This window comes from Strix uralensis, chromosome 14 (assembly GCF_047716275.1).
Source record: "Strix uralensis isolate ZFMK-TIS-50842 chromosome 14, bStrUra1, whole genome shotgun sequence".
Classification (NCBI taxonomy): domain Eukaryota; kingdom Metazoa; phylum Chordata; class Aves; order Strigiformes; family Strigidae; genus Strix; species Strix uralensis.
In genome coordinates this window covers 19,429,669-19,452,073 of record NC_133985.1, presented here as the reverse complement: position 1 = coordinate 19,452,073, position 22,405 = coordinate 19,429,669, and the positions used below count along the sequence as shown (strand labels likewise).

Genomic DNA, 22,405 nt, shown 5'->3' with positions numbered 1-22,405 from the left:
TTTTCATGTGAGAAGGAGGTGAGGATGGCAAAAGGAAAGAGGGTATTTGATTTTTCTCCACAAAAAGAGAAATGCAGTGTCCATGGTCTGGGGAAAACCAACAGGCTCCTTCTAGACTGTAGATTCAGTGGCAGAGGTGTAAATTTATTCACATGTGACTGCACCATTGTGATCTTGAAGTTTAGGTTTCCTTGCCCTGTGCATTCAGACCACAGAGACAGCCCTTTTCAAGTAGTTTCTTTTTTTTTTTATTTACTTTGAGCTTTTTGGTTGTAATTTTTATCAATCTTAAGGAAAGCTGAGGAAAAACTTGCCATGCTGTTTCCAAGTGTAAAGCTTGTTCTTTCTTAACTTCATATAATAATGGGCTTGAAATAGGCCTTACCATCTTAAAGGTGGTATTTGAAGTATAATTGCTAATGCTTAGATACAGAATTGATGTTTATTATGCATAATAAAATATGTAACTAATTGATGTTCTGTAAGGGATTAAATGATCAGCTCCAGCTGCAGGAAGATGATTTATGTCTGTGTTCTCAATAACATATTGACTGTCAGAACACGCCACAGAAAGAGTCGTAGCCTCCAGGACTGTGTGCTCAGAGAGTGCTCCCCTTTCTCCGGTTCTCCTTCCTTCTGATGTGCCTTCTTTTGTGTTTGTGTTCTGTCCAAACAGCATAGATTAAGCAACTGTATTTATGGAGCAAACAGATGAAAAATAAGTACTTACATTCCCTTCAGTCTTGCAAGAAATTAGAATAAAGTACAAGCTAAGCTTGCATGCGTTTGTTGTGGCCATGCATTTTCTAGATCAGAAGGGTAGAACATCACGCAGAGCATGCAACCACCACAGTGCATTGAAGTTCAGAATGGCCGGGAGATAATGTCAGCAGAAGAGGATGTAGGCACAGGGTAATGGTCTCCTGCTGCTAGATTAAAGCCTGGGCAAAGATGAGCCCTTTTAACAAAAACAAACAGAGGCAAAGCCAAGATATTTGCAGTACTTTCAAAGCAGGAGGTATTTATCTTGTAACAACATCCTGTTCTGTTCTCTTGCCTTCCACTGCACCAAAATAACAGAAGATGATGCTGTGATTTTCGTCAGTGGCTGTTGCTAGATGAGCTCCAGTTGCCCACTGCACCCTCACTGGGTAACACCATGGTCTGATTGTGGGTGTCCTTCTGCCTTCAAAAAGAGCCGCATATTTCCAAATGCGTTGTGTCGCACTCTGTAAGCACGCTGGCCTACTTTTAAATGGAAAAGAATGAATCTATAATAAAACTCTGACATATCAAAGGGATTTTACAGCCCCGCATTCCCCATTTCCCCTGGCAGGAGGCAGTCTCCGCGGGGAGGAGCACCAGCCTCAGCGCTGCAGGCAAAGCTCCTCCTTGCGTTAAAAGCCCTCAGATTCTGATCTGGTAAAATCAGTGCTTGAAGCAGACAAAAAATGGAACTCAATTCAGTTCGTTAGGTATCAAGCCAAAGAGAACACCTCGCACATTTTTCTTCCCGCTTCTATGCGCTGTTTTCTTTTACTCCATTTTATTAGTATATTAGTTCACTTTCCAGCAACTGTGCTTGTGGGCACAGTCTGGGGAAAATGTCCTTGGGGCAGTAACTGCAGAGAGGACAACTACACAGGCACAAAGCTCTTAGAGGAAAGTCAGCGCTGAAATATATGTACTGCAAACAGCAAAGGCTATGAATAGTCACTATGTTATAAATCAGGGCTTTTTAACTAGCAGACTTTTGCAATATTAATTCTCTTGAGTTATCTCATTCATCCAATACTGCACGTCCTCTGTCCTAAATGGTTTGAACGTGGTGACTGTCAAGAGGTGCTGTAAATCCCATCTGCTGAGGTTTTAGGGAAGGGAAAGGAACAAGTAACAATAGGCAGATATAGGGAACTATACTGTACTGCTCTTGGTTTAATCTTCACTCTTCACTTTTATGATTTTGTTGTATTTCTGGAGTTGATTGTTTGATGGATGGCTACTTTTAGGAATGGTGCTGTTAACTGTTAAGGCAATTTGTAGTTATTGGTAGGAGTCATTTAAAATGTCCTCCTTGTTCAGAGAAGCTGACATGTTGAAGGACCAGTCTCATCAGCTGATGAGCTGATTTCTTTCAGTTCTCACTATTGTGAGGATTGGTGTGTTTTCATGCACGTTATTCAGACCAAATCCATAGCTTGCAGTGGAACTTGAGAGCTCCCAGCTCCTCAAAAGACCAGACTAATAAATCAGTAGTGGAAACAGGTGATAGGTGGCATGATTTCACACTGAAACATGGTAGGAAACACATGGGATTCTGGAGGGTTGTATTTTCTTCCCAGCTTTGCCACTGATCTCTTAGGTGACCTGGAAGAAATTGTTTTAACTTTCTATGGAGCAGATTCCATATATTTAAGCAGGGAATGATAGCAACACTTTATGAGGCACGTTTAGAAGTGTCGTGCAAAACTCTGCATAGGAAGTAGCTATTATTGTTGTTATCTGTAATAATAAAAACAATGGCATTTTCAATAGAGACTGAAGTTTTGCAATCTGTCCAATGCCATTACTGCTAAATGCAATTTCTCATTTAATCCACAGCTGCTGCTTTTATATCTCATCCTAATTCAAAATGTATTCTTGTTTTGTGTTTTTTTTTTTTATGATTCTAGTGCAAGTTGGAGTTTCATGCATGTACTTCTGGCAAAACCATCACAGCTCGATGCGAAGGGCCCTGCCCCTGCCTTCCAGGACCTGAAAGTTCAAAACACAAGACGGAGAAGACTGGTGAGTTGAGTTCTTCATGGAATTATAGCAGATTAATTGGTTCCTGCTATGGTCTTAGAAAAATGTAAGACAGACATTTCTTAACTATTTGATTTTATATGTAATGCTTTCTGAGAAAAAGCTAAGGTACAACTAATCCTTTTCTAAACATGTAGTGCTTTCAAACATCTTAACTACTGCAAAACTAACACCCACTTGATAGGAAAACTAAGTTCTGGCTAATGATTCTAATTTTTGACTGAAAATGTTTTGACTGAAAATATTGAATCATCATAAAAGAAGATAGAAAAGAAGAAAATACTACTTGATGGTTCATTACTTTGTAAGTTAAAAAAAATAATCAACAGCCTGTGTGTTAACCAAAATGTCATTTAAAGTCACATATATATTTCATGAGCTCTGAATTATCATTTTAATCTTAATTGTTACTAACATTATCATTAGAAGTCACATATATATTAGGTATAAGTATCTGTATTTATATATTAAATTGTTTCAACAACAAACTCATTGCAAATGATGTTATGTAAAACTGAAGCTTGGAGTCTCAGCACAAATGGCCATTTTCCCTGCCAGCTCTCCGGTGAGTTCTCTATTTAGGTCAAAAAGCCTGGTGAGCTACTTCACTCCCCCAGGTATTTTCCAAGGAAGTAAACACAAGCTGTCTCAGAGTGACCTCATCCAGAGGGAATTAGTTCTTGCAAAAGAGACTGACTAAAAGCAGATGTCTAGCAGCAGGGCAAGTGCCACAGCCAGATTCTGTCTAAGAGTTTCCACCCTGCTATGGGGAAAGCCCTTTGGAAGGGAAAAGAGCTGTTACTCGTGGCTGTGGTTTCTTGATATGAGTGCAGATGTGCTGGTGACAGCATTTGTGGCAAAGTTGGTCTGGTTTTAAGGACAGGGTTGTCTGTCCTCTCTTAGGAATGCTAAGAGGGTTAACTCACCGACAGCTGCTGGGCTCTGGTCTGTATTAGTCGCTCACAAACCCTCACTTATGCAGTGAAATACATCTATTTGCCTTGTGCACCACATGGAGTATAAAAAAGATGAAGCTTTAACAATGGTTTCTTTGACCCTGTGGTGGTTTGACCTTGGCTAAATGCCAGGTACCCACCAAGTCGCTCTATCACTTCCCCCCTCTTCCCCTTTTTTTTCTCAACAGGGCAAAGAGGAGAAAGAAAATAAGATAGGAAAAAAAAACAACCCTTGTGGGTAAAACAACAGCAGTTTTAATATAAGCAAAGCGAAGCAAAGGTCTGCGCGCGGAAGCAAAAAAAAAAAGAAAACAGGTTTATTCTCTACTTCCCATGAACAGGCGATGTCGGGCCTTCTCAGGAAGCAGGGCTCCCATACGCGTAGTGGTTGCCTCGGAGGACCAAGGGTGACCCCACCCCTTCCTCCTTTCTCCCAGCTTTATACTGAGCAGACGTCATATGGTCTGGAATATCCCTTTGGTCAGTTCGGGTCAGCTGTCCTGGTTGTGTCCCCTCCCAAGATCTTGCCCACCCCGTCCCACTGTGGGGGGAAAATGTTGGAAAGAGCCTTGGTGCTGTGTAAGCACCACTCAGCAGTAGCCACACCACCAGTGTGCTATCAACACCCTGCCAGCTCCCAACATAAAACACAGCACCATGAGGGCTGCTACAGGGGAAAACCAATTCTGGCTCAGCCAGACCCGGTACAGACCCAAAATATTTGAGAACCTCTCTCCACTCTTACTCCTCCCCTCTATGGACACATTCTGACAGTAGCAGGCACAGAAACAGGAAAAACAAGTTTAAGCAACACTTTCTCTGGTTGGTTCGGGCCCTGTCGCTTCAGCTGAAAACACTGATGATCCTACTTCCACACACCCTGTCCTCTAGCACAGCATCAGTTTTCACATTAGGTCTCCATCCGCTTTCTAGAACAAGAAGTGATTCTCCAGCGTAGATTTTGAAAATTCAGGTTTATTCCATTTTTTGCAAATCACAGACATTTTTCTGCATAGCTATCAAACTTAGATGAAGTATTTTAGATGGCAAGGTTCTGAAATCAATATATAACTGTAGTATTGCTTTATGTGGCTTGAATCTTTTGGTTACAGTATACCCACTGATAAATTGCCTTATTCATATTTTCTATTTCTTGTAGCCCTTATCAGGCTACAAGAAATATTTCTTTTTCTTTGCCCTTTCTATTTCTTTGCCCTTATCAGAAAGAGTATCAGATTAATAAATCTTCAGTGACATTTTAAGCTTACAGTTTCATTCACACGAGAGAAAAAAGATTCTAATAACCCTTATCTTGATAAATGCAATTTGACAGGGTATATGTATTCTGAAACCCAGGCTTTTGTTTTGCTTGACTCAAAACTTTAACTCCAGCCAACAAAGCATTAATTTAATGGATTGGGTGATCTGCAGAGCAACTTTCCTGAAGGCTTTTTCAACAGGCCAAACTTGAGCTAACAGTACTCCTGCCATTGCCCTGGTGACAAGGATGTTAAATGCCTCGATTCTGCCATCTTCAGTGTGGCATGAAGAGAGTGCTCTGTCCCCTTGGAAGTGCACGTTTACCTGGGAAATAAGGGAAATTGTTGCCACGTGTGTATGGAAACATTCAAAACACTGAAGACACTAGTCATCTCCTGCATCAACCGTATGCAAAGAAACTGCTCATGAGCCTGATAATAGTGTTTTAAGCAAAATACTTGTACAGACATGGGAGTGATTGTGTGCATATATATGTATATGCAAAAAAACAATAGCAGTATAATATTTTGCTTTATCACTGTTTCTTTCTGGGGTTAGGTGCTGAAATGCCCACAAAATGATTTGGTATTGAGAATCAAATAATCAAAGCGGCTTTCTAACTTGCTTTATTTTAAATTTTCTTCTGGATCTTTGAATGTGCCAGTAACGTGCCAGTTAAAGACTTCCTTTAACTTCCTCAGTCTCCTTTCTTCAGACAGGCTCTTCAGTTGACCCACTGAGTACAACGGAGTCTCAATCTGAGTATTTCAGTTTGTCAGTCTTTTAATGAAGAGCTCCCAGGAATTTTCATGAGAAAACACGAGTAAATTCTATATACTGGGTGATCTTTAAGGTCCCTTCCAACCCAAACCATTCTATGATTCTATGAAATTTTACTCTGGTGCAGAATTAGCAGCATCTGAAAAGGGATTTGGTATTGTGTGTGTCTGCCCTTTACAGCCTGGAAGCCAGCCAGTTTTCCTTAGGTTTATAAAAGAATAATGAATTCTAGTTGCTGACTACAAAAAATTGCCATAGCACGGCCTTTCGTAAGATTCCTTTATTTGCTCAACAAGTAGTGTCACCTAGCTTTGGAGAAACAAGCCCTGACTAGTATCTGAGGTGACGTGTGAGATGTACAAGGCAGTTCCGTGGCAGAGCGTGGCAGTGCCCTAAAGCCTGGTCACGGCTGCACTTGAGTCTCCAGACCTCTCACTCTGGAGCTTCTGACCAGCATTTTGGTTACTTAGTACCTTAGTGTTCTCTCTAGTCTTCACACAAAATTATTTTATTTTCCTCATGTGGTACAATAGTATTGTTAATATTGGTGAATTGGTATAAAAATCAGTAGTTTGATTTCTCATATAAAAAAATTACATGAAAGAATTGTGTAGACAGTTGGGACTCAGGTTCTGCTCTGTATTTAGTTGTCAGGTTTGTGAAATCTATTTAAATACAGCGTAATCTTAAGTAGAAAATGATAGAGAGCTAAACCTCATGCCTCATACAGACATGTCAGTGGAAAAATACTAAGGAGAATTACAGTGCAAATGCTTCCAGCAAAATGGAAATGCAGCTCTTGGAGCTACTGCATAAACTTTTTTATGCCTATTATACAACAAGGTTAAATGTATGTGATTGTGAACTTCCAATTTGAAGACAGTTTGCATTAATCTTTACATATTCTTTCAATCATATTCAAATATTATTCCATAATAAATTACTTTCAGAAATTAAAAATGTAAAGGAACATTTAATTTGCAGAGTACTGTAATTCTAAATGTCATGACCTTTTTTTATATGCTTGTGAGTAAAATTGGCAGCAGCATCAAAGAAAAGTAATCTAAATGTATGTGCTTGGAGGTAACAATTGACTGCAGTGCCTGAGTCTTATTCCTTCCTCCTCCCTGGGCGCCTTCAAAAACATCTCTGCTTTGAGGATGAAAATCAAGAGTAATAATCGTGTTAAAAATTGCAATTCCTTTTATAGTGCTAACTGGTACTGTGGAGATGTTAATAAAATAACAAATGCTAGCAAAAGACAACTACACCAGAATTACTACTACCTTTAATGGCAAATAACAACAATATATTATTTCTACCATAAAGTTAAATCTTTGAAGAGATGGCAGGATCGTGTTCTTCATTTTTTGAAGTGGAATTTTGAGTCAGAGTCTGAGAGGTAGAAAACAGGACTCTGTGAGATTACTAATGAAAGATTTTGGAAACAAAGAGTAGCCCCAATGCTTTTTCTCTCTTTTCGAGGCCTGTTTAGATTCCTTTAGTTTATCAAAACAGTTGATATGCTTCGTTATTCACAGCAGTATCCCAGCTTTACAATATGTTTCCATGATAGCTGCTGATTTTCAACTCAGCTGCCCGGAGACAAAGGTTGAGCCGTAATCTGCCCTGAGGTTAGCTGCCCTTTCAGAACGTATGTGCTCTTTTATCTAATACTGTAAAATGAATAAGGCTATAATTTCAACAAAAGAAAAGGGCTGGTAACTACTGACTCTTAGTGGCACCTAAGTGACAGAAGTTATTTAGGACACAGAGACCTGCCGGTGGTTCTCAGGTACCTCTTTCCAGAAGCTCTGCAATCTTAACTGGAGTTCTCATCAAGCCTAACTTACTTGGACACTAGCGGAAGCTTCTAAAACACCTCCATAAACAAAGGACTTCAGACAAGAAACACCCAGTTTTAGTTCTTCAAAACCTACTGGCAGGGGAAGAGCTTTTTCCCTTGAATGCGCAGTTCATTCTGTCAAAAAGACAACATTGTGCAGTGGTTGGGCATCTCTTGGCAAATGTGAATTCGTAGTTGCAATAATGTGGTTCTGTTGGCTTCCCCCATACCTGTGTGACTCCTGTTTGTAACGTGTTAGCGGCGTAGTAGCTCAGGCAAGCTGGTAAACGTTTAACAGCATGTTAGGGCTCTTTCTGACCATAGCCGCTTTTTGTGTTTTCTAAGAAGTTGAGTGCTATGCTCCCAAGGTACTAGTCTTCATTTCTTACCATCAGGGTTGCAGAGCCACTGGAGCATGAATGGATGCAGTAATTCAAAGCAAGTTTATGCCAGTCTGTACATTGTGTCTTTTTTGACCTTGCAGAAATGCCCGAGGCAACTTCTAAGAAAATGCTATTATCTTGGTAAGGGAAATGTAAGGTCAATAGGCAGAAGCAAATATGTTCAATTATACTGAGTGTTGTTTAAATTTCTAAAAGGAACCAAGAGAACATTTTTAGGTTGCAGGAATAGGTCTTGGCAGGTCAATCAAGAATCTACCTTGTTTAGGGTATAATTTAGTATATGAATGGTGGCATTTAGCTACCAGCCCTATTGGGTGTGATGGATGAGAAGGTCTAATGTTCCATTCCTTTATAAAAAGAGCACTCAGTGCATGAAGTTCATTCAAAGAAATCACAGTCTTTTTTTCCCAAATGAGTTGTATCGTTTCTTTTGCCGAATGACTGACAACCAAAAGAATTTAAAGTCTTGGAACCAAGTCTTTCTTTGAAATCCACTTTCAGCAAATATTTCAGTTTCAAATTGCTATTCACAAGTTTTCGTGACTGCAGAGTACATTTTAAAGTTTATGAAGATGAAGAATGAGTCATGAACATGGTTGAGTTGAAATTGGTTCCTGGGTTTGATTTGCCAGGAAATTTTTCCTTTTGTGGCTTTAGCTTTGAAAAAAAGACTCCTTCTGACACTGAATTTCCAGGTAGATTTTTAAATTACCTATTTGAGTCTCAAACTCTGGGAATGGTAAAACAAAAACATTCAAAAATTAAGATTATTGAGCGTTTCAAAGCTTTAGTATATCTTATTAAAACTAGGAAGGGTTTTTTTTCCTATTTTACAGAGGAGAAATTACGTTTGTTCAAACCAAATTGTAACTTTCAGTGCAGGGCAGATATAAAGACATGGAACAGGGTGATGTGTGTTCCAGACACTGACATGATTCTTCTCTAGACTGCATCAGTAAAGAGTAGGATTATTAGCTCTAAAGTATGCAGAAACTGATATTTTTGCTCCAAAGTTTTCTGTATAAATACTGCAATTCAGTGTTTTAATTTTTTACGTGATGAAATGACGTCACCCAAGTAAATCTGAGTTATGTAGTATCTGTAAATAATAATTATAATAATTATTATTACTGTTATTACTATTGTTTTGCCTGCAAACGTTCACACAAGCAGATCAGTCTTTATTATTCCTTTCCTGAAAGCATGAAAGATTAACTTTTTTCATTTCTGCTAGATATTGTTTGTGAGTAGTGAAGTGGCTGCACCCAATTAATATTTGATTAAAAGAAAGTGAGAAGCAGGCAAGAACAGATACCTTTGCTCTTTGTGTATGGCCATGATCATCACCCACTCCTATCAGAAGCCACAGCAAATAGCTTCAAGACTGAGGCAGCAAAATCAAGTTCTTGCCAGGGTCAGAAGAAAGAGAAAAGTCATGGTGGTGGGGGATGTTTTGTTCTGCTGCTTGACCTCACATGCATCTTCCTTTTGTGCACCAGACAGAAGCAGAAGCTTATGAGGGAATGGCTGCACATTCTACATACACATATTTCGTGGAAGATGTGTTTTTGTAGGAATGTTGCGTTAAATAGAATGTGTAATTTGAGAGCCAAATGAATAAAATGTTCGCATCCTGAAAAGAAATAGAGTAAAAAAGCAAATAATGTGAATGAGAACATGTTAATTGATACACGAATGCTAGTTTTTCCTCTGGTATCTTTTGCTATGTCTGTGAAGGAGGTGTGTCTTATCAAGACTCAGATGCAGAGCTAGCCTTGGAATAGCTCAGGAAGGACCCGTTAGGTGCAAGTCCTTTTACTGGAGCTCAGAAAGATGGTGATGCCCTTAAAAGAGGTTTGATTGAGAGGCCACTGGGCCCAACTCTTTGCTGAAGGAAATGTTGGTGTGACTGCATGTTCAATACTTAACCACGTTCAGAAACTACAGAGGATTGCTCAGCAAAGCTTGATGTTTGTAACTCCCTACCTGGGTAGGAACTCCTCCACACGCTCAGTACATGTAAGGCTCTTTCTGGTCCATTTTGAAAATCTGATCATCCTGAAGCATTTATAGCTGAGCAATAGATGTTGCCGAATTGGAAACATTGAAACTGCTATTTATATCACTCCAAAATTGTATCACTTACATTCCCATCAAATCATACATCTTCTTTGCATTGATTTTTAGGCTAGTTACATATAATGAGATGATCAATAGTAGTTACTGCTCCCCTTCAAATTCAGTGAAACATCTTTAATCGATGTAATTTAACCTCAAAAACATCCAAAATTTTTGTAATGACTTTGCTGTAGCGCAGAAGTGAGGTGGAAGGAATCTCCATGGTATACGATTAACAAGTCATCATGCAGAACAGTTTCAGGTACTGCAAAACCCTTGCAGATAAGTCACTTGCAGAATTTTCTAGGTTTTGTTAGCAAATCAGGACAGACCTTGTAAGGCCTTACAGTAAGTAGCTATCACACCTTAGAAGTATGGTACTTCCCTGAAGAAGACAAGGAGGCATCTTGAATCACGTAGATCAGCGCAGAGGCCAGATAATCTTGTAAGGCTTCCTTTTAAATATTTTCATGAAAGCAATAAGAATGTAGAAGAAAAAGGCACAGTATAACCTTGTATGCAAAGTATTGTTTAAGTCTGTCCCAAAATCAGCTGATATACTGACTTTGAGGTGGAAAGGATCGCCAGCTTCCATAGGGGTTGCAATCATCAGGATTCACTGTGAAGACCCCACATAATGGTCTTGCCTCGCAGTTTATGCAGCTTTCAATATTGCTTTTTTTGAGGGAAAGTTAAGGCTTGGCATCTACATTCCAAAAACTATTGGAAAAAAAGAAAGTAAAGAATGCAGACTGTAGCCATCAGTGAACAAAAGACATTAGTTGTGCCAGGAAGATAAATGGGAGAAAGGTACTACACATAGTTAAATTTAAAGTAGACACAAAACTATCATTTTGGACCTATGCATTTTTATAGGTCCTAGCAAATAATTCTCAATAATCTCTTTTTTGAGAAGCTGCACTATTTCCAGTAGTGATAGCTGAAAATATGCATTTCTTGGGTTTTTTCATTGTCTGAATTTCAAAAAAAATAATTGACATAATTATCAATTAAAAAAACAACTTGTGCTGTGAGTTGAGTCTTATCACTGCAAATATCTGTACTCAGCAGTTACTGCTTGAGTAAGTAGGTCCTTTGGTTTTGGTGAATGAGGTAATCTGGCTACATTTAAGGTTATCAATGTTTGTAATACAGGGTCTTTAGCTATTTATAGAATTCATGTGGTATTTTCCTGTTCCCAAATAAAACTGTGACTGTATAATTAGCCAACACAATGTGAATTGTAAAGTTTATAATTGACAAAACAATTCTAAATTTCTTTTTCACCAATATGTGAGCATCATATTTTAGGATGTAGGTATGAACAGTCATAATGGTATAGTTGAAGAGCTCAAACCTTCACAAAGAAAGAACGTAAAGAGATTGCAAACATCATATCAAAAATCACTTTTCAGTTTGAGCAAATACTATTGGATTTTTCACCACCATTCATTCTGTATATACTGAGGTTTTGAATTACTTGTGCAAAGTATTTATATAACATAAATTAAATGCATATTTTCATACTGCTGCATTTTTCTATCATAGCTGTGTTGTAGAGGAGAATTGCCAGCCCAAAGAGCTTTGTTAGGCTTGAAGAGTGAATTCAGGTTTGAACCTCCGATACCTCAATGCTTTTTCACCAAAGAGTATAAATTAAAATAGTTTTTGTACTTTCAGCAATTATACACAGAAAGCGCTCGGGTGTATGTGTGAAGCCTGCTTTGGCATGAACTTGAAAAGGAGAAATTGTCCCCTGTAGAAGTTGTTTTGCATTTTGGTCTGGCTCTAAGGTTTTGGAACTCAGCACAGAAGCATTGATCACAGCAGACCCCAAACAGATAACACGGTAGGGACGGTACCATCCATTGACTAGCTGTCACTTCTTCAGCATGATCTTCCTTGGATTTGATCAAATTACAGCAGGCTCCAAAATAAAGCAGACAAGTTCTGCTTTAGAGGCAGAAGTTGACAGAAAGGAGGAGAAGATAGTACTAGTAGCAGCATACTGTTCGCTTTGTTTCTTCTGGGTACTTGCTGAAACGATGCTGACTGTAGTAGCAGCATGACCGTCAGCAGTATTTTTACTTTTAGTAAATGCATCTCTTTAACAAGGTAACATGCCGATGGAATAACATTGAGCCAGAATTCCTGTCATAATTTTTTTAAGGTTGAACCAGGACATGAGACGTAACTCTTCATCATCGCTAAATAAATACTAATCCCAGACAGCAGCGGGAGACAGGAACTGCATGAAAATAACTGTGCCGTGGTGTAATTATTTTAAAAACAGTAGGATTTTTAAAAATCCTTCTGAAGTCTTAAGAAACAAAACTTTTAAGGTGGTGCTACTTCTCTGGCAGCTCTCTGTGGCTGAGGCAAGTCCTTATGTTTTCATAAGCATTTATAGCTGATCAAATATGGGTTTTACCCCTTGCCCGGAAGTGATCACCACCTAAAATGGAAATACTAGAAACAAATTGATTTTTGTAGGTGAGTCCCATCCATGTAAGCAGTAGGTGTGGATTGCTTACTTCCACATTAAATTCAACACGGAGAGTCCAGCGTTGTGGCAGGCAAGGTCTGTTCCCACGCGGGGCATGGGCACGCCCAGCGCTGTGGGGTAGCTGGCAAGCCCCACGCTCAGCGGTCACGCAGCTGGTGTGAGCTAGAGAGGAGCTGATGTTGCCAGCGTGGACAACCCCGTTTGAGGCACCCAACTCAGCAAACCCACATCTGAACTGGGCGCAGGTCCCGAGGGCAGAATCAGCAGAACCTGTGTCACTGACCCTGCCAATAACTTCCCAAAAGGACACAAACAGGGTGTATAAACCCACAAAACACAATAAGAGCATACTTAGACAGCTCAATGGTAATCAGAGTTTCATAAACACTTACTAAAATGTTAAAATGGCTATTGATTTTTTTTTTACCATAAAGAAAAGGTTAGAAAATGACAGACATAGTAAACACTTAGTGCTAGCAAGTAACAATATTTTTCAGACAAGAAGTAATTTGATTTTGAATTGCCAAAAGGAAACCATTGAAGTGGCACACTGTGTTAATAGAAACACTGTCTATGAACAGCAGGTGTTTGTGTGCTGATAATGATAATTAGAGCACTAAAATCTCTCTCATCATAAACAAAAACAAATAAATAAGACTGGTTTCATATAGTTTTTTCTCATGGATATTAATTTCTGCATTTTGGGGAATTTTTACCTAACATTTAATAGAAGAAAAAGTTTGTAAAATCTCCAGAAACCTGACAGTGAGATAAATTATAGTGCTAATCACTGCAGTGTTAAGCTAAAAAATTCCTAATGTGAGGAAAAAAAAACCAAACCTGTTCAATAAAATACAGGGGAAAATAAGACTTCTGAAATTTCAAATACATGTTTTTCTGGTTGTTTGTTTTTTTCTTTTTCCTTTGGTATCTCAAGAACTAAATTCCATCTTTGGTTATTGCAGTATAAATCTGTAAAAGTTCCGTCAACAGTGTTGAGCCAGTGGACTTTGGTAAAGTTATTCTGAGCCTATAAATATAAATGAATATAGACTAGAGACTAACTGGTCGTTCCAGAGTTTGTTACTTTGTGTGCACTTCTCAGCATTGTGCCAATTAGTTCTGAATTTTTCTAATTCCCTCTTTATTAGTGTAGAAGGAGGGGGATGGTATTTGAGATATCACCACTTCATTCCAAATATATAGGCTTACATATTTTACAGCTTTCACCAACCCAACAGGGAGATCTGTACATTCACTTTCCTCTAAAGAATTGCAATTTTTTGTAATTCAGTTTAACAGACTGTGTGTAAATCAAAAAAATAATGTTATCTGCTTCTTGTACAGCAGACACCTCTCTTTCGAGATGGACTAGAATGAGAATCAGGATCTGCATTTGTGAGTTTTTAAAATCTGAACGATTTGGCTCTAGTCCATCTCTGTCAGACAAGAGTCCATCATCACAGAGAAAACACTAACTAAAATATCCTGTAACACAAAAAATAAATGTCAATATTAGAGAAGCTTCTAGGCAACCAGCATGGGATCTTTATGTCCCAAATGTTAAAACATACATGTATCTATTCAGTTATTTTTTCAGATACAGACTCAAACTCTGAAGACTGGGATTGGCCACTCAAAATTGGAGTTCAACCTTCCCTGCAGGTGTCCAGCCTCTCTGGAGATCTCTTTGGGTCTAGCTTGGGCAGTCAGATCTGTATTTAGAGCTGAATTACAAAGCCTTAGTCCCCTATAAGCATTCAGACATGCCTTTATAATATTTCTAATTAACAGTAACGTAGAAAGTGGCTAACCTTATGTCCAAGTAATCTGTTTATTGTATGATGGTTTTCCAACTTAGTTTTAATTACAGTTTTCTAATATTGCGTTCCACTAAGTGAGACACAATTTCATGACTTAATTGTTTAGAAGGGTATGTTTCTGGAAAAACAGTTTAGTTTCTTCTATGAGAATATACTTTATGCAATGATATCACTATATTCTTGGATTTAATGAATTATGGCGTTGGTTACATCTTGCTTGACTGAAGGTAATTGTATGTATCATCATGTCCTATTTCTAAATTTGTTTACAATGATAGTCAAGGCCTAGGAGTTATCAGGCACAGACAACAGGCAGATTCTCTTATTGTCTAAATTGTAAATATGGTCTATAACAGCAAGTACTCACTTATCAGGCAATCCCTGTCAGCAGGAAAAATGAAAACTAGGTAAAATAAAATCATGTCACAATCATTTCAGGCAGCGAATTGCATGTTACAAATGCCTCATTGATCCTTCATGATTGAAATTCAGGTTTAGGCTTTCAGTTCTTGAAGAGGTTGCAAATATTCTTGGAGGGTCTAAGATGCAAAAAAAAAAAGTAGAAGGGATATGATATTTTGAAAAACACTGTTCTCTGAACATTTTAGTTGAGACAACCAAAATTAGGCTTCATTTGGGACTGTAAAATGAGAAAAAAACATATATATTTCTTTGTCTGCAACGTGATTTTCCAAACAATTATGGTACATGGTTGTTAATCTCCGTAATACCTCACTGTGAAAAAGGACTGCCTAGGTATTTGTCAAGCATAATACACCTTTTGTTAACATTATGGCATAATATTCAGGTGTGGTTAAGAAAATAGTTATGTGTAGAAGGTGCCTTGTTCTGATTTGTGGTTTTCACAAAGGGATTAATTAGCTTCTGCTTGAGGTATGTTCAGTTGAAATGAAACCCAGGAAAACACCAGAAACAACTTTGTCTCCAGAAGTCCCAGTGCCGAGGTACCAGTATAACACTTTTCCTGATGAGAGCTTAAGGGCGGGAAACATACTGAACTCCCAGGGAAGCTTTTCAGACCTTGAGTTTTCCTTGCGTCAAACCCCGTGTTTGTTTCTAGCTGCTCCCATCCAGAAAAAGTGAGATTCTACAGTTCCAAAGTGCAGTGAGATTGGCCTGTGTAACGTTGCAAAGCCTTCGCTCGTTTGCAGTCCTTCCTTCTGAGCCTGATGAGCTGGAGAAGCATTGGCAGAAGTCTCGCAGATGAAACATCTTATCTCTAAATTGCGTTGTGTTGGTGGGCAGCGGAGAATTAAGTTTGAGAGAAATTGCCAAAACCACAAAACTAAACAGTGTTATGAAGTATGCATCATGCTTCTCTTTCATTTTGTATATTAACACTGTCATTCTGGACATTTTAAATAAAAAATCTTTCATACCAATCTTCACCTGGTACATTTAAGATTGTTAAATGAAGCTTCTATATGAATCACTTTCCTCAATTTAGTAAAATCCCATAAGCAAACAAGAAATTCTCAACCAAAAAAACAGATCAGAATTTTTAAAGCATGGTTTGTTTTTATTAGCAAATATGATTTTTAAGTGTTTTGATTTTTCTGACTGTGTGAGGAGGAAAGACATATGGTGACTGCTATATAGTGTATACAGTAACTGCATTTGAGAATGCTGTTACCCAGAAGGCAATGAATAATTAAAATAGATTTTTCAATAAAGAAGCAAGTGGGAGGAAGTGTTATCTGTTCAGTTTACATTTTTATGAAAAGAAGTCAACTTGGCTGCAAAAACACTGGACAGTATTTCACATTTCTTAAAAAAAGTTCCTTTTTGTATTTTCAATTGGATGTCCTTGAGAGCTGAAGCAATAGAAATCGGAAGTTCATTAGCACAAAGTGCTTAATTATACACTTGGGGTCTAGTAATATGAACATCTGCTTTAATCTAAGAGCTTTTTGGTTAGGAATGTCTAAAGGAGAGAATGACCTTAGTGTGCTAGCTGATCACAGAATAACTGTGAGCAACTATGAGCATGAAAATTACCTAAATAATCCTCCGGTATGTCAGGAGAGGCATTTCCAGAAATATTGGTAATACTTTAGAGGGCAGTGGTCAGATCTTGTCTGGAGTCTTTTGTAAATTTGGATCACCAATGTTCATCAGAGATTATTTCAAGATGAAATAGGAGATGCCTCAGTCCAGAGCTAAGGACTCTTGTCCCTCCACTCTTGTCACCGACTTCTTTGTGCTTGGTACAAAAACAAAGTAAAAAGTTCCGTCTGCTAAAAGCTAGCTCTACGGCACTATTGAAAAGATGCATTACAGCCACTTTAGAGAAGACATTAGCCTGGTATGGCTATTTTAATGTTATTTAAAAGATTAGCATGTAAAATGAATGAGGAATTTGAGGAAGGGGAAAAAGACATCTGCTACTTGTAAGAGATTTGGGAAGTTGAGAGCTCATGGCAGCATTTCACACTGTCAAGGTTCTTCTGCTGCAAAGGCAACCTTGCAAGCGTCTATCCACTCGTGTACCCAGACTGATTTTCTCTCTCTTTCTTTTTCTCGCTGTCTTTTTTAAGACCTGCCTGTTAAACATTGCTAGATTCTATTTTTTCATTACCAACACTACCATAGTAAAGGTGATTGAGGAGTTTCTGTTCTTGGGCTGCTGGAGTTTCCATCACAGTTTTGCAAGGCTGTACAAAGGTGATGTGTTACTCCTGAGTCTTGGGGCACAAGGCGTTTGGCTACATTCTTGTGACAAAGAATTCATAAAACAGAATTTATGTGGTGCTTTATGAAACCAGCTGATTAACTGCAGCCTGCAATAAAGGAAAGATGCTGTGTGCAATTGAGGTACAGGTATAAAAGAGTGACAATAAAGAAGATGCAAGTGAAAACAATATATTAAGCTTCTGAGAAGCAGATTCATTGGCAGGTCTTTGCATTTCAAAAGAAATTCAGAACCTGCTGATATGCGGTGGTGCTATTTCATGTTGCACAACACCGCTGTTAAGAACAAGGGTTCAGAAATAAACTCCTCCTCCTGACCTTGGGAAACTGAATTACATTAAAGCAGGTTATGCTTTAAGCAAGTCTGGGCTTGTGTGTCACACTCTATGAACTAGTGAAGGCCACAGAGTAGCTCCTGCATTTAACATACTATAAAGAGAAACTGTTTTCTTATTTTATGGCAAAAAGAGGTTTCTACATTTATGTTTGGTTGGTTGATTGGGGATAATTTTTATCAGCAAATATTACAAGAAGTGATTATATTTGTAGAAATTTACACCTTAAGTTTCTAAATAATCCCCGATAATATTCCACTTATTATTGGAATTCTGATTTCTGTAATTGGAAATTTTGTAAAAAGCCATGAAGAGTTTGAGGTTGCACAGTATAATGTATAGTTTACAAAGTGATTGGAAGTGACTGAGCGTTGGTGTGTTTTTACTTCCCTCTGTAGTTTGCACAAGATTTTGCTACGCATGATCTAAAGGTTTGTCTTCAAGCCAGCTCTGATTATGTAGTAACCTCAGAAAGCATTACAGCATGCCCACTGGAAAACCTAAAGTATGTCTGGGTAAACGACCACCAGTTCGTTGTGGCAGAGTTGCTGCGTATATAATGTGTATATACATGACCAACTCTTTTGCTAACGGTAAAGACAGTGCTTCTCTGGCAACATTGATAGTGAAAAAGACTGTGTTTTATTTTTTCTGGTGCTTCAAATACATGAATATGCATTAAATGTGTTACTGGACTGGTGGAATCCCTAAAAAAAGTATTGCATGAATTTATATTGAAAAGCAGTTATTTTTCAAGTAGATAGTCAAGGGGGAAGTTCAGAAGCTTATTTCACTGTTATGGCAAGGGATTGAGAGTAGTAAGAAAGTTTTTAGTCATGAAATAATGGAATTATAGTTATCAGTGCAAACTGTGAATATATTACCGTGTCTATCCTAAAGGAGAGTTAACAAGTTGATGCAGTCTTTCTTAAAAAGCAGCCATAAATGCAAATATTGTATGCTAATATATTACAGCTTCACATTCTAGATGGCAGCAGGACAGATTTCAGCATCCTCAGTGATAGAGCATTTTCCTTGGCCACATTTCGACCAGTGTATTTTCTTACCCTAATTCAAATGCAAGAGAATACCAGTCTCCAAGCTCTTCACAGTCTCAGAGTAATTGCCATTTGTTTTTGCCCTTCACCTCTTTGCTCTTCTGGAAACAGATCGTATTCCACAGCAGGGTTTCAGTGATGAGAGGTAAAGTAAACCCTCCTCTAGCAATTGGATGCTTTGACTTACTAAAGTCACTGCTGCTTGAAAGAGAAATTGGCTTCCCTTGAGAACATGTGAGCAATAAAAAAATAAAGCTGCAGATGAGTTTGTATAAGGGCACATAAAATCCAAATCCCTCACTGTAGACATTTTTGTGAGGAGTAGAAAACTGATCCACTTATTACTAGTGTGGCCATTGTATTTAAGTAATTTTAGAAGTCCAAAGACTCTTGAAAAGTGTTTATTTCCCCGAGGAGACAAATGCAGGATTCTGTATTGCAAGTCAAGTATGCCAGCCTTTAACAAGATTATGAGAGTCTTTTCCATGGGTCTGCGGTGTGAAAAATGTCCTTAGCTGTAGGTCACAATGAGTAAGAGGAGAAGAAGGTAGCCAGGAGAGATCCTGCCAGCCGGCTAGGTTTATGGGTAGGTTGCTAGACTGGCTGTAAAGGACTGGTTTCAAATTTAGATGGGCATTTACAAAGGAGTTGGGTGTACACATTCAATTGAAAATACTAGTCTTAATGCTGTAGGGCAAAGCAGTTACAGTATTAGATGCATTCAGGAATTTTTTTTAACAGAACAGAACGCCCCGAGCTTCTGCAAAATGACTTCTTTTCCGCCTTTAGAGTACCCAGATGCAAAGCTAAACTTATCTTGCTTTACTTCACAGATGACTGTTTGGAATACATATTCCAGGCATTATAGCAAGGATGAAGAGTGGCATTGATGCCACAATGATAAGTGCTCTGTAAATGCCTGCACAGAGATAAGGCGTGAGGATGCTCACTCACCAGCTAATTCAGGGTAATAAATGAAATCTAAGCGAGATGTAATTTCTGTTGTTAATAAGTCTCTTCCATGTTAGTAACATGCAAATCTATGCAAAATGATTTGTTTTGCATAAAGAAATTGGGCTGGAAAGATGCCATGTGGCCTAGCTACAGAAAGTCCTTAACAAATTACATTTATTGTGCGGTGCTTGCTCCCTTACATTACTCTTCTCTGATAACCTGTATAATCTTAGTATAAGTAAGCATATATAATATAAGTTTGAATATGTTCTTAATCCAGTTCCTCTTGCTGCCATTAAATACTAACCAACATGTCTGTTGTGGGCATTTTAACACTTTGTGCCATTGAAACCCTTTATTCGAGTTCTTTAGGCACTTTGTTAATGGATTCAACCTCACATTGCTATAGGGATTCGTTTTTATGCACAGGTAAACAAATGCACACACAGTTTCTATGATTCATATAACATACATCGGGAAACCTCTAACAAAGGTTTAAAGCTTTTGCTTTAATTGCTGGACTCGGCTTCCTTCCAAAACAGTAATTACTCTCCTCCATAGAAAGACATTTCAGCTGGACTGCCAGAGGGCTCTTTTCCAACTTCTGCTCAGGCCTTTTTTGTGTAGACACTTACCTTGCTTCAGGGACTGTTGTGTCATGCACATGCTTTTAATTTCTTTCCAGATTTTGGAGACCAACTTCTCCCTCACTTTTTTTAAATGGCTGTCTTCTGCCGAGAGGTGTTAATATCATTTGCAGAGACCATCTGCCCTCTTGCCAAGTCAGAGTACTTGGGTTCTGTACGTGGCTGTGATGCTTGCCAGCTTCTCCACTTTCAGCAAAGTTTCTTCTCTCTTTCCCCATACATTTCTAAATATAAATTAGGAATAGCAGTCAGCTTTTTGTAAGGCTCTGTCAGTCCTATGGATATATTCCGTGTTTATTGTCTCTCACTCTCCATTTGATTCCCCACTGACTTTCATATGTTCTTGCCTTCTCTTCTGGCCTTTTACCCTAAAACCAGTACTGTGCAAATAATTGATTTTTCAGATTACTGACTGGACTGGAAAGTCAGGATTTGAAGGGGTAATTCTTCATGGGAAAGTAAAAGACCTTTTAAAAAACTCTTTAAAAATGAAATCTGACAGTTTTTGAAGCAGAGACATCACTTTGAAATGCGTGTGCTTAACTTCAGCATTTCAGTGCTTCAGCTTGTCGATCTCAATTTGTAAATTATTTTGATTGTCTCAAAACTCCCATTTTCCAGCACAGAAACTGTATGCCAAATAATAATAATAACAATAATAATAGTAGTAATCCTTTTCTCCCCAGGAGTGCAGTAAATTCCCATGATATTAGGTATTTTCTGTTAGCAATGATTTTGCTTGTGTGTAACTCCACGTGCTTGTGAAGGCTTTTCAGTTTTGGCATACTTCAAAGACACTTTGTCATTGCATCTGTATTCTAGCTTCCTGTTCACATTTTTAATCAGTCTCTGCTCTAAATAGCAAAAAATCATGGGAATTAGGAAGAACGTTCTGGAGAGGTACGACTGCACGTTCTCCTAAATGTCACTGGGCATTGGCCATCATCACAGAGCATTTAGGCTAAACGAACCTGGTATGACCATCCCAGATTTTTTTACTCTTTAGTGTCCTGTCCCCCAAGCGATTTTTTGTCTCCCTAGGTCTCAGAAGATGCCCATTATTCCATTCCATTCTGCTCAACGTGAACCTGCTCATGCAGGTTCAAATGTCCTTGACACCTGGCCATAATGGAGCCACGCCCAGCCAAAGGACATGAAAACAAACCTCCATTTCTCCTCTTCTGCACTGGAGTAATCTAAGGACAGTTGCTCTGTGCATTGTCAGTGTTGTGACAGATTATCCTTCCATATCAAGGAGACACAACCAGCTCCCACATCGACCACATCAGTGATTCAAATTACTCCTGAAATAGCATTTGCTGCTCTCTGTTGAAGTACGTGGTAATCAGTTCCAAAAATCTGCAGCAACGATTCTCACTTTTGTGTGCTAGAAATCATGCTTGACCATATTATGAAAGTAAATGAATGATTTTTTACTAAAGTGCTTTGAGTACTTAACATATATGGTATACGGGAAGTGTAATCACTATAAAAAACTTTTTTCTGTCTTTTCTTTTCATGATTGTTTTACTTCAGATAGACTTTGAATCTCTCAGTGTTAGTGACTTGTACCATACATATAGATCTGGCAGATGCCAAAAGTCAGAAGTTGTAGGGAATACCTATTTTCAGTGGAGTTCTCCAAAGGGTAGAGTTGCTTTAACACTCCCTGGACAATCAGTCAGCCAAGATTTCTCCTTGCTGTAAATCCACATAGCTCCATTAAAGTCAGTACTGATTTATGTCAGTGGAGGACCTGTCCTGGAGTATTCACAGCTTGATGGCCTTCTGCTTTCAACAGAAATAAAGTCAACTCTGAAAGAACACAAGTTTAAAGTAGTTCAGTTCACACCAATTCATAGGAAGTGTGACCCTTCAGGATGCCATTAGATATATTTGGGATTCTATAAATGGCCTTCTTAGAAAGTTAGAATTATGTATAATTTGGAGGTATATTCCCCTGGCTGCCCTAAAGATACATGTTAACCACTATTAGGATGGAAGGCAAGAGCAAACATGCTATTAACAAATGTAGAGTGTGTGTATGAATTCAAAGGATTATTACCATGTTTCTCTACTCATCTCACACCTGAATGTCACCAGCCTGGGAATTATGCACGATCATGTTTTCACTTTTTTCAAGAAAAGTATCTTTTGAAGCTTCCTGAATGTGGTTTTAAACCCTTTGATAATTGAAATCA

General features: G+C 38.4%; 1 protein-coding gene across 1 annotated transcript in view; it reads left to right on the top strand.

The window, feature by feature from the left end:
- The window catches only part of SPOCK1 (SPARC (osteonectin), cwcv and kazal like domains proteoglycan 1), a 322,590-nt gene that overhangs the window by 253,098 nt on the left and 47,087 nt on the right, over positions 1-22,405 (top strand). The window contains exon 6 of the mRNA XM_074883470.1: positions 2,673-2,787. Within this exon, the coding sequence (XP_074739571.1) occupies positions 2,673-2,787 (115 nt within the window). The remainder of the gene's footprint in view (positions 1-2,672; positions 2,788-22,405) is intronic.